Genomic DNA, 13,173 nt, shown 5'->3' on the forward strand with positions numbered 1-13,173 from the left:
AAAAGTTGGTTGTTCTTGGTAGAACCAAAGACCTCATTAGGGTACCCTCCCAAGCTGACCAAGGTTTAAGGATGTTTTATACTTCGTGCAACTCTGTAGGGTTTTATAGAAACATGGTCAAGAGTGGTTTTGCTATCTCCGTATCGCCGGACCCTCCACATCCAACAGATACACACAATCACCACCCGTACATTTCAATAACATAAAAAATTATAAACAGAGCTCACATTATGTTGCATGCTTTAAATACCTTATCATCTTATAATGAGGGACTCTGATTAGGTTTTATTCTTTCAGTATCTCTGAAAAGTTGGTCAGTTGGTACTACCTCTGTTGGATGGATTGATGGACAGAGACACTGAGGCACCTGGAGAGAGCCAGCATTAGGCCCCATTATTCTGGCCAGCCCCTGGGTCTTGGTCGTGTATGATGTTGGAAGCAGAGGGGATATAACCAACTTTCGTTCACAACCTTCCAAGGAAGTGAACAGAACTGTCTGATTTAAACTATAGAATGTGGGAAGAGAGAAGGAGGAAGACTGGGGCGCTCAACCCTCTGGAAACTAGAACAGGAATTCTGGTGGGAGGGGAAGACTGCGAGGCAAAAGGAAACAATTTTAGGACCTCCTGCCAAATCACTTTCCAGAACTGATTTTCTAGGAATTCCCTACAAGGTCACCAAGGCATCCCGAAGGAGTCTTTATTCCCAGAACTGCACTCCAAAAAGACAATTGTTTTGCCTTATTGTTTTTGGTTTTATATTTAAATCATAAAATATTTAAAGGCAAAGATTACAACAGTTCAGAAAAAGGGTTTAAGGTAAGGTTACAAGTCCTCTTCCTCTAATTTCTTATTCTCCCTCCACACTGGTAACTGCTCCTTAAGGTTTTTATTTATCTTCTGAATTTCTCCAGAAAGTTCCTATATCCACAAAATCACATATAAAACCTTTAAACCCACACAGAGATTATGCCTCTCCTACTGTTCTGCAGCTTCCTTTTGTTTCACTTTGCATATTTTAGACATCTTTTCATACCAGCACATATTGACCAACCTCACTCTTCAAGCCTGCATAATATTCCACCACAATATGAACACACTCTATGTAACCACCCTTCTCCTTACCAAGATGCTTTCATTTGAACACATGTATGTGTTTTAAAGATATTTATCCATGCCACGTTGGGCACTTTTATCAGCATATCCAGATTATTCTCTTGCAAAGGAAAATTGCTCAATCAAAATATGCCTTTAAAAAGTCTCACAGATACTGCCATGCTGCTCTCCAGAAAGACTGCATCTATTGTACTCCAAGCAACAGCAGGATGATTAGGAAAACACAGGCCATAACCCGACTTAGGCTGTGCCCACATTTCCATAACAGTGCCAGTATATGGTAGACACTCAACAGTCACCCATTGTCAACTCATCTGCTCAGCCCATGGCATGGAAAAAACAAGTCCAAATAGCTGGATTAGCTGCTGTGATTCCAACACATTTTGTTGGATAGCGAATAGTAATAATAATGATATTGATGATGATGGTGACGTTTCTTAAGCCTTTACTATATGTCATATGCAAAATTAAGTGCTTTTCATGTATTATCTCACTCACGCTTCTTAACACCCTTGTGAAGCACGTTTTATTATTTTCTAGAAGAAATCCAAGGCTCACAGAGGCAAAGTTGTCTTCCCCAGAATATCAAGATGATAAGGGCAGACTGAGGATGTGAACCCAGGTCAGTAACATGGTTTGGATATTCGTCCCCTCCAAATCCCATGTTGAAATGTTTTCTCCAATGTTATAGGTGGGGCCTCGTAGGAGATGTTTGGGTCATGGGGGCAGATCCCCCATGAATGGCTTAGGTGTCCTCCCCTTGGTGATCAGTGAGTTCTCAATGAATTCACACAAGAGCTAATTGTTTAAAAGAGCCTGGCACCTCTTCCTCCATCTCTTGCTCCCTTCTCTCATCATGTGACCCACTGGCTCCCTATCACCTTCCAACATGGTTGTAAGTTTCCTGAAGCCTCACCAGGAGCAGATGCTGATATGTGTTTCTTACACAGCCTGCAGGACTCTGAGCCAAATAATAAATGTTTTTTTAAAATAAATTATCCAGTCTCAGGTATTCCTTTATAGCAATGCAGAATGAACTAATACACAAAATTGGTACCAAGGAGTAGAATGTTGCTATGAAGTTACCTGAAGATGTGAAAATAGCTCTAGAACTGGGTAATGAGCAGTGGTTGGAAGAGTTTAGAGGGCCCAGGGCCCAAAAGATGACAAAAAGACAAGGGAATGTTGGAACTTCTTAAAGACTAGTTAAATGATTATAACTAAAATGCTGATAGAAATAAGAACAGTAAAGGCCAGGCTGAGGTGGTCTCAGATGCAAATGAGGCAGTTATTAGGAACTGGAATAAAGCTCACCCTTGCTATGCCCTAGCAAAGAACTTGGCTGCATTGTGTCCATGCCCTGGGGATTTGTGGGAGGTTGAAGTTAAGAGTGATGACTTAGAGTATCTGGTAAAATAAATTTCTAGGCCAGTCATGGTGGCTCAGGCCTGTAATCCCAGCACTTTGGGAGGCTGAGGCGGGTGGATCACAAGGTCAGGAGTTCAAGACCAGCCTGGTTGATATGGTGAAATCCCATCTCTCCTGAAAATATAAAAATTAGCTGGGTATGGTGGCAGGTGCCTATAATCCCAGCTACTCGGGAGGCTAAGGCAGGAGTATCACTTGAACCTAGGAGGTGAAGGTTACAGTGAGCTGAGATCGTGCCACTGCACTTCAGCCTGGTAACAAAGTGAGACTCCGTCTCAAACAAACAAACAAACAAGAAAACATTTTCGAAAGAGCAAAGCATTCAAGATGTGGCATAGCTGCTTCTAACAGCCTAACATCAGGAATAGGTACAAAGGAATGACTTAAAGTTGGAACTTATAATTAAAAGGAAAACGGAACATAAAAATTTGAAAAATTTGCAACCTGGCCATGCAACAAAGAAGGAAAAGGCATTAGCAGGAGAGAAATACAAGTGAGCTGTGGAGCAATCACTTCCTAGAGAGATTTGCATGACTAAAAGGGAAACAGATGCCGATAGCCAAGACCACAGTTTTAAAAAGGCCTTGAAGTCATTTCAGAAACCTCTGGGACAGTCCCTCCCATTATAGGCCCAGAGACCTAAGAGGAAATAACAGTTTTGGAGGCCAGTCTCAGGGGATGCCCAGTGCTACCTCAGGACACTGCTCCCCTCATCCCAGTTTCTCTGGCTCCAGCTGTGGCTCAAAGTGTCCCAGGTACCACTCTAGCTGCTACTCTGGAGTGAATAAGGTGTAACCCTTGGTGGCTTCCACACAGCGCTAAGTCTGCAGGTGCACAGAGTGCAAGAGAGAAGGAGGCTTTGCAATTTCTACGTAGATTTCAGAAGTTGTATGGAAAAGCCTGGGTGCCCAAGCAGAAGCCTATCACAGGGGTGGAGCCCCCACAAAGAGACTATACTAGGGCAGTGCCAGGGGGAAATGTGAGGTTGGAGCCCCTGACCCAGTCCCCAAAGGGCCACTTCCTAGTGGAGCGTAGGAAGGGGGTTGCTGCCCTCTAGACTCAAGAAGGGTAGAGCCACCAGCTTGTACCCTGAGCCTGGAAAAACCACAGGTACTCAACTCCAATCTGTGAGAGCAGCCCCAGGGGCTGCCCTTCAAAGCCACAGAGGCAGAACTGCCCAGGGCCTTGGGAGCCATCCTTTGCATCCAGTGTGCCCTGGATGTGGGACACGGGGTCAAAGATTATTTTGGAGGTTTAAGATTTAATGTCTGCCCGGCTGCGTTTCAGACTCAAGTGGGGCCTGCTGTCCCTTTCTTTTGGCCAAATTCTCCCTTTTGGAATGGGAATGTTTACCCAATGCCTGTGCCACCACTTTATCTTGGAAGTAAATAACTTGTTCTTGATTTTACAAGCTCAAGGAACTTGCCTTGAGTCTCAGATGAGATTTTGAACTTTTGATTAGCTGATGCTGGAATGAGCTAAGACTTTAGGGGACTACTGGGCAGGGATGATAATGTTTTGTGATGTGAGAAGGACATGAGATTTGGAGTACCAGGAACAGAATAATATGGCTTAGATATTTGTCCCCTCCAAACCTCATGTTGAAATTGTTGGAGGCGGGGCCTGGTAGGAGGCATTTGAGTCATGGGGGTAGATCCCTCAAGAATAGCTTGGTGTCCTCCCCTTGGTAATGAGTGAGCTCTCACTCTTTAGTGACTTTTCACTCTATTAATGTTAGAGAGCTAATTATTTTTAAAAGTCTGGCACCTCCTCCCCATCTTGTCATGTGATACACCGGCTCTCCCATTGCCTTCTGCCATGAGTGAAAGCTTGCTGTGGCCTCACCCGGAGCAGATGTTGGCAACTACACTTCTTGTTCAGCCTGCAGAACCATAAGCCAAACAAGCCTCTTCTCTTTATAAATCACCCAGTCTCGGGTGTTCCTTTACAGCAACACAAACAGATGAACACAGTCATGAGCTCACTCTGCAAGTCATGCTATGAACCACTCTGTTCCTCTTTGCTGCTGCTCCCCCTCCCTCATTTCTTCCCCAGATTATTCTGTTGCCATTCCTTCTTCACATGAAATACCTGTAGTCATTTGGGTCTAGACTGGGCATGGGTAGTTACAGCACTCACATGGAGAACATGACCGATTTTGCCTTTGGGGCTTCTAAGCCCACAGTTAAACATTACACACTCAGAAGAAAAGGCCTGGATTTATAAGTGACCAGCGGGGCATGTTGAATCAGTACATAGTGCCTTCTGTGTTTAAAGGCAGGTTGAACTGGGCTGAGGACAGCAACATGCCACCACCATTTATGTCAGAACTGGCTCCAATATCCCAGTCTCTCAATACCTAAATCCCTCCTCAGCATGGGCAGTGGAGGGGAGCTTTATCTTGAGAACTCCTCGCTGGTTCCCAACCTATAAAGGCCTTTTCTGTATGCAGAATCTGGCCTTTGATGCAGGCAGAAAATACTTTTGAGGGAGGGTGTGGGGTACCCGGTTTATACCAACCTGCCACATAAACAAGTTAATCATTGCTTTCTTAGAGGATCATTTGGGGCCATTAACCAGAGCACTGGCTTGTTACAAGTCCTTAGCCATCTCTTCGGCCCACAATGAATCAGAGAAGGAATTCATACTAATCCAGAACTGGCTTTTCTTGTTTTAGGGTTGGGGCGAGGGGGAAAGCCCAGTAAAACCAAGCCAGTCTCCTCACAACCTATGTCCCCCCAAAAAACAGCAGAGCATATCCCTGTTTCCCAAATACCATCCAGTTTCTCTAGGCTAAGCACAGAGAAAAAGTAAAACCTAAGTGCATACAGTCCAACAAAACTATAAACGTGGACCTGGATCAGCTGAGAACAAAAAGGAGGAAGGAGGCACAATTTGCCTCCTTGTGGGTATCCTGTATACCCTTCATGCCCATTTGCTACAGATATTCCCTACTTCCCTGGAATATTTCCTGTCCACAATCTGAACTGGAGCGGGTACATCTCACCCATACCCAATTCGGCTAATTGAATAAAGCGGGGTTAGCACATGGGAACGGCCTCAGGAGCTGGCAGGGAAAGAGAAGGCAGCAAGGTGGGGGCCACGGCAAACTGGAGAAGAGAAGCACAATTCAAGTCAGCCACTGAGGAGTGAGGAGGTGAATGTGGGCAATATTAATTGCTGCCAGATCTTACCATCTTTCAAGAAGAGTAAAACAGAGATATCCTTAGACCCACATGTCTGGGCTCCTGCCTGGCTCTGAGCTTTAAAGACTAGCACCCTCACCCCGACCCCAACCTTTGCCTTCTTGACTATACTGGAGCCATGTCCACCCAGATCCTGCATTCTCCATTCTAGAACCATCTGGACACCTGCACCCCAGAGTTCCCTACACCAATGGCTGGAAGAGAGACCCAGTGCCCCTCGAAATGGTGGTTCCAAGTTGCTGCCTTGGGTCTGGTTCAGTTTGCCTTTAAACACAGGAGGTGCCAGATACTGATTCAACGTGCCCCTTTGTTCACTTATGAATCCAGGCCTCTTCTGCACACCCCCTCTCTAGTAGGCTTGCCGGATAAAACACAGGATGCCCATTTGAAGGGTTTTTCAGTATAAATATGTCCCAAATATTTTATTATTTGTTTATATATGCAATTCAAATATAACTCAACATCCTGTATTTTTTATTCATTTATTTTGAGATAGGATTTTGCTCTGTCACTGAGGTTGTAGAGCAGTGGTGCAATCTTGGCTCACTGCAGCTTCGATCTCCTGGGCTCAAGTGATCCTCCTACTTCAGCCTCCCTAGTACCTGAGACTACAGACACATGCCACCATGCCCAGCTAATTTTTTTTTTAATATATGGGTTTTCATCATGTTGCCCAGCCTGGCCTCAAACTCCTGAGCTCAAGTGATCTACCCACCTCAGCCTCCCAAAGTGCTGGGTTACAGGTGTGAGCCACTGTCCCCAGCCAACATCCTGTATCTTTATTACTTAACCTGGCAACCTTATCCCTGTGTCTAGCGTTCTGAGGGAGGACTCACTGCTGGCTGATGAGTGACTATTGCAAGGGAGGGAAAGGTCTCTGCAGGCTACAGGACAGAGCCTTCTATCTGTACTATCTTACCGGAAGTGTTATGGGGTAGACCTAACATGGGAAGTGGAATCTATAAGCATAACCTCCCAGGTTTTAAATATTTGACATACGTTTTAAACAATTCAAAATTTCTTTAAAACACTGTTCAGACCAAACAATCCACGTGGGCCTTGACCTCTGGCATAAGGTAATTCTACCCATTGCTAATGGCTGTGTTCCTCTGCATACCACAATTCAATACTACCTAATTATATACAAAGCCTCAACCCCAGTGGGAGGAGTAGAAGGGTGAGCACACTGCAGCTTAAGTGAGAGAGACATGTATTTTGGAGAGGAACATCTATAGGTCAACCTCCCTTTGGGATGGTGCTGACCTGGCAGTGATCATCATGGTGTCACATGATATTAGCTCTACAGAAAGGAGGGGCAAGGATATCAACACAAAGAGTAGGAGTGGAGGTCACAGAATAAGAATACTAGAGATGTCATTCATATTTTACTTTAAATTCCTCGTTTTGCAGGAGATAAGATGGAGCTATGCTCACAGAAGATAAATGGCTCTGCCCAAACCCACACTCTGGAATCTAAGTCTATAGATTCCTAGTCCAGTGTTCTTCCTCCTAAATCACATGGGATCCCTTACAGAGGGCATGGAATGTTACTCCTTTTTCATGATTTGAGGGCAACAGAAAACTTGCTTTAAAATTATACTTCAAAAAAAAAAAAAAGAAAGAAAGAAAAAGAAAAAAGAAAGAGGCAGGGGAGAGAAAAAAGAAACAAGAAATCACCCTCCCCCCATCTTCTCTACTTCTGCAAACTAAGAAAAACAAACCACTCCAAGAATATAAAGACATACTCAAAACCAAGAGGGTAACTAGAGCCTACAAATTGCTAGTTACGGAGGCACTCTTCTTCCCTTGAAGTTAGGTACTAAATATAGAACCAGAGAGCCCTTAAAAGATTTCTAAACTCCTTAACCAACGCAAGTGTCCAGTTTCCAAGTTTTCTCCCAATCACCAGGAGCCCCCAGGCCGCAAAAGCCAAGAGAGAACACAGATTGCTGAGGATGGCAGAAGAGTCCCCCAGTGAGACTGACCTGAACTGGATAAAATATTGCTTGCAGGGTAGGGAGAGTCTCAGTGAAGAAGTGGTCCCAGACTTCAGCCAGAACCTCAATGCGATTTTCACCTACAAGAGGGCGAGAAGATGGGAGGGGAGGGAGAAAGAAAAGAACTTATTACTTGTACGAAAGCCCTGAAGACACTTCCACATAAAATGTAAAGTTGCACATGCTAAAACTTGCAGCCAGGAGATATTAAAGTCCAGAGAGCAGGTGTGATGCTACAGGATCTTTATTCCAGGCCAAGATCAACAGAAATTCTCAGAGCAGAAATATATTCAGTCTCACATGGATGCATGTATTGATCCTAACTCACTGGTCTTACTAATAAGCAACCTAAGCTTACTAATCTTCACTAGTAAGACTCTGAATGGGAGGTGCAGCATTAAGTGTGGGGAGGGAAGAGAGCGCATTGCTTACATTTGATCTACATTTGATCTACAAGGTGTTACTATAGTAAATGTAGGACCAGGTGAGAAAACTCAACTGAAAATACGCAAATGTGCCTTTCCATCCTCCAATCCAGAAAAGGCAGCTGAGATCTTAAAATCACATCGTAATTGTGATCACATCAATGGTTACAACATTATCCAGCACTATGCTAGTTTACTTATCCATAAGATATCTCAAGACTAGAATGTAATACCCCCGCTTTACAGGCTCAGAGAGGCCAACTAACTGCCCCAAAGACACACAGCTCAAAGGCATAGCTGAGATTCCAGAACCCATGCTCTTGACCAACCTAATCCAGGAAGATCGTGTGCACAGTTATATAATGTTTTGTTTTCTTACTCATTAGGACACTGGCTTTATTCTGGGTTTCAGCTGTCAGTGGAGAGAGGCAGAAAGAGGACCTGGAAACTGTTCCCTCCACCCACTTCTTTTACAGTAACTGGAAGGGCAGCTTCTCTGAAAAGGCCATCTGCAAAACACAGCCCCTGCCTCCTGATCCTGTCCCTACTCACCCCTAGGATCAGGAAGCCTAAGCTATGGCCAAGTGTCCCTGCTACCCCAGGCTGGAGCGCACAGGTCACCTGATGCCATCGGAAGGCGGTACGAGGAACTCTGCACCTCCAGGAAAGACCGGCCCGGGCAGAGAGAAGCCTGCATGGCGGTTGCTGTTTAATGACCTAGATATCAGAGCTGATATTGGTCACTGCCTCTGCTCATCCCAGGCAGAGAAAGTAGGTCAGCCAAGATTAGACGCTGAGAGAAGCATTTGGCAAGACACTGCCAGTTCCACTGAATAAATCTTGAAAGATTCATTTGGCGCCTCCTGTCTATTAATTTAATGGGCAATAAAAGCAGTGGTTTGGGAGAGAGAATAGAACAAGGGCATGACTAGTAGCCAGCAGGTCCAAAGACATGCAGATTTTGAAAGGTCAGGGCGAAATACACAGGGGGAAAATGCAAATCCAGGGCACCCTCAACTTTCCTGTGCAAAGCACTGATCACACTTTACTGGAACGGCTTATTCACTTCTCTGTCTCGTCACTGGAGTGGGAGTGGGAATGGGGCCCCGTCTGTCTTGCTCATCACTATATTGCTAGTGCTTAGTGTGGTGCCAGACACGTCAATAAATCAATCTTTTAAAATCTTTGCATGAATGGATGGAAAGTGCCAAGCATATAGGTTTTTGTAGATGCTGGAGCTGGTGAGTGAAGGGAGGTTCAAATGTAACCCAAATATGGGACAGTGTAGAACAGGACTTAATAGTTAGCATGAACATTTTCCTTTGCTCCTAGGATAAAGAAAACCTCAACAACACAATCTACACAGCCCAGGAGAATCCGCCTCCTCCTCCTGGGCCTTGATCCTCTTCTGTATTCCTGTCGGCCTTTGGACTGTAATTGACCTTCTTGCAGTCACCCTGCTCTCTCGTGTCACAGGGCCTTTGCACATGCTAGCCCTTTTGCCTTGACTGCTCTTTCTTTCCCTTCTTTGCCTAACCTACTTCTGTGTATCTTTCTAGTTGCACCTTGAACATCACTTCTAGGGGGAATTCTCTCCCCTCTGGTCAAACCATCTCGCTGCAGATTGTATTCTTAGTATTTGTCCTGGGTATTGTTTTATATTTGGTGATGATTTGATTCAAGGGTGAGCTCCACGAGGGCCTGTAATCCTGTGATGGTATTTCTGACTCCTGACTCCCCAGCACCTAGCAAAGTACTGTCTCATGGTAGGTAATCAAATAAACATTTGATGGAAGCAATCGTCACACTCTTTCAACTGTAGGCTATGCTATTTTACTGCAGGGAGAGGAAGGGGAAGTCCAAAAGGACCATCTCACATGTCATGTCATCCTTGTTCCCAAAACCAAGGTGAACTCCAGCACCTGGATAATGTACCCCAAAGGGCAAAAAGTTACTCCAGCTTCTTTGTTGATGTCCTTTATCTTAAACCTTCCACAACCAAGACAAGCAGAAGCTGTTTTGATCTGAAGGAGGGGAAGGAGAGAGAATCTTGCAGGTCAGCACTGGTACCTACTTACTCCCCCTTTCAATGCCAAGACAGGAAGCTCATTGGCACACGAGGTAACCCTGCAACCCAGCAGCAGTAAGACGCCTCCTGAGAACCCAGGTCTAATTGCTGGCTGCAAACTTCAGAGAGTAATGGAGGTTTTGGAAAGTGTTCAGAGAAGAACATCAGACAGACACAGACATAGAAACAGGGTAGCCCTGGGGGAGAAAGAAGTAAAGAACATAGCTGCCTTCCCATCCAGAAACACCCCATAAGTCAAGGACTTAGCTCCCTGAAAAAATAAAGGGAGTTGGATGGACGGTTCTAGATGACTGTCTTATAAATCTGCCCTCTAATGTATCACATCAGTTTAGGTCACCAGGAGTGTATAGATAAGTATAAGAAACTTCCTAAGAGTCAAGGTCACTAAGGCTCTAGAACGGTTACTGAAGTTAACATGGTGTCTTCTGCCCACAAAAGAGCAACACGTGGATATGAACGGCCACCTGCCTTTTCTGCAGCAGTCAACGAGGGGTGTGTCTACATAGACATGTGAGTACCTAAGCAGAGATGTCAACAAAGAGGAGTCTGTTTAGTGACTGGACAGATCATATTAATTGTTTTCCAACTTTATTTGATAGCAAGAGAATTCTTTTATCCAAACAAAATTTTTCTTGGAGTTTGAACACAGAAAATTAAAAAGTAGAGATGCCTGGTTGAAGATAGCAAAGTCCCTTACAGGTTCCCCCACCCCCATGCCCATTCACTGTATAGAAAAGGCCCCGACACCCAGAACTCTAGGGCTAGAAGAAACTCAGAGAATACCCCCGGCCTGGTGTCCTCAGGCCACGCCAGGGCAGGAGCACAGAATCTTTGATGAACTTTGTTCATCCCGTCTAGCTCATTTCTGAGTTTTCACTCTGAGTGTATCTATGATGAGGGTTACTTGGTAAGAGACAGTCAACTTCCCCTTTTAAGGGCACTTGAACCTCTGGTTTTATTTGGTATTCTTTCATAGAGCTGTTTTTCCACGTTTCCAGGAGCTTGTAATAACTCCCTGGATAACATACATACAATTAATGTGGCCAGGGACAATGTTTCTTTTCCCTCCCTTTACCAGGCAGTTGTTGTCCACATTTTTGTACTAGCCTGACTCCAAAATACAAAAGAGGGCTGGGCGCAGTGGCTCACGCCTGTAATCCCAGCGCTTTGGGAGGCCAAGATGGGTGGATCACTTGAGGTCAGGAGGCGAGACCAGCCTGGCCAACATGGTGAAACCCCTACTAAAAATACAAAAATTAGCCAGGCGTGGTGCCACGTGTCTATGATCCCAGCTACTCAAGAGGCTGAGCCATGGGAATCGCTTGAACCCGGGAGGCAGAGGTTGCAGTGAGCCAAGATCACTCCACTGTACTCCGGACTGGGCCACAGAAGTGAAACTCTGTCTCACAAAAAAGCAAAAGAGCCACTAAATTCCTGGTCAAAGCAAGTCACCTAAAAATAAACCCCTTCCTTTGACACATGAGAGGATAAAGCAAATGTAGCAAACACATACAATGGAACATTCACCTTAAAATAAGAAGGGAATCCTGTCACGTGCTACAACATGAATTTGAGGACCTTATGCCGAATGAAACTAGGCAGTCGCAAAAGGAAAAATACTGTATGATTCCACTTGTAAGATGCCTAGAATAGTCAAAAGCGTGGATACAAAAAGTAGGATAGTGGTTGTCAGGGGCTGAAGAAAGGGGCCAATGGGGAGTTGTTGAATGGACATGGAGTCTCCATTTTGCAAGATAAAGTTCTAGAGGTGTTACGCAGCAATGTGAATATAATTAACAGGACTCCACTGCCAATGTGCTGAAACTATAGAGGATACATTTATGTCGTGTGGGTTTTTTTTAAAACCCACAGTTAAAAAATTTTTTTCTAAAGGCCTTGGGTTACTGGGTACTTATAAGGTTGAAAAAAAATCGCAGCATAGATGTATTCAAGGGAAGAATGGTTACAGGTTCAGCCAACTCTCAAATGTGCAGAGGTTAATTTCTAACCTCTATTCTTTCCAAGGCTTGGTAAGCGTTGACTGTGTGCCAGAGGTTGGAGCTTTCCAGCGTCAGTTTCTCATTTTCCTTCCTGCTTTGTCTTTCTAGGAGCCCCTTCCCTGGACACACTAGTGTCTTTCCCAGGGAGTGGGACGAAACAAGATGATGATGACATGACGCACCTAGTAAGTCTGGGTCTGGAAGTCAGTTTGATCTATGGGTCATTAGGCTGGAGCAGAAAAAATAGAAAGGGTTTGGTATATACGCCTGCTGTGTGCATTCCGTCACTCATGTGCCTTACCTTCCCTGCAGCCCCTCACCCCGATTTATCACTTCAAATATGACAAAAGCTGAGACTGGGAGGAGCTAATAACTAACCGAAAGTCATCCAAGAAGTAGGTGGCAAGCTAAGACCAAGCCCTACTTTGTGGGAGCTAAGAGTAGCCCTTGGTAGAGCCATGGGTTTGCCCAATTCTTGCCTTTGGAATCTGTTTCCATCTTTATTCTGTTACTTTCTATCCTGTCAGTTGGACTTTAAAATCTAAGATCAGGAAATTTCCCTTCGTCTATCAAATCATACCCTTTTGAGTGAGTACCTGCTTAGCCTAATGTCCCCACGAATGGACAGGACTCCTCTCTTCTGTGACTCCCCAGAAATATTACAAAGACCTGTAGGAAATAGCTTAACTTGTACCTTCAAAGGAGACAACCACCCTACATACCATTTAAAAAAAAAAAAAACGCCTTAAGGCCAGGAGCAGTGGCTCACACCAGTAATCCCAGCACTTTGGGAGGCCAAGGCAGGTGAAGCACCTGAGGTCAGGAGTTCAAGACCAGCCTGACCTACATGGAGAAATCCCGTCTCTACTAAAAATACAAAAATTAGGCAGATGTGGTGGCACACGCCTATAAT

At 44.7% G+C, this 13,173-nt stretch overlaps 1 protein-coding gene and 1 long non-coding RNA gene across 11 annotated transcripts in view; both read right to left on the bottom strand.

Moving 5' to 3' along the window:
* PRR5L (proline rich 5 like) overlaps positions 1 to 13,173 on the bottom strand; it is an 88,048-nt gene that overhangs the window by 19,583 nt on the left and 55,292 nt on the right. For all 10 annotated transcript variants that reach the window (XM_032282319.1, XM_032282317.1, XM_032282314.1 and 7 more), the window contains one exon: positions 7,735 to 7,826. In XM_032282319.1, the coding sequence (XP_032138210.1) occupies positions 7,735 to 7,826 (92 nt within the window). The remainder of the gene's footprint in view (positions 1 to 7,734; positions 7,827 to 13,173) is intronic.
* On the bottom strand, positions 8,140 to 11,491 carry LOC116554342. Its single transcript, XR_004270175.1, has 2 exons — positions 9,917 to 11,491; positions 8,140 to 9,736 (listed from the first exon to the last, which is right to left on the bottom strand). It is a non-coding gene; the product is annotated as an uncharacterized LOC116554342 (long non-coding RNA).

Source organism: Sapajus apella, unplaced genomic scaffold, assembly GCF_009761245.1.
Source record: "Sapajus apella isolate SASKATOON/1434 unplaced genomic scaffold, GSC_monkey_1.0 scaffold14, whole genome shotgun sequence".
Taxonomy (NCBI): domain Eukaryota; kingdom Metazoa; phylum Chordata; class Mammalia; order Primates; family Cebidae; genus Sapajus; species Sapajus apella.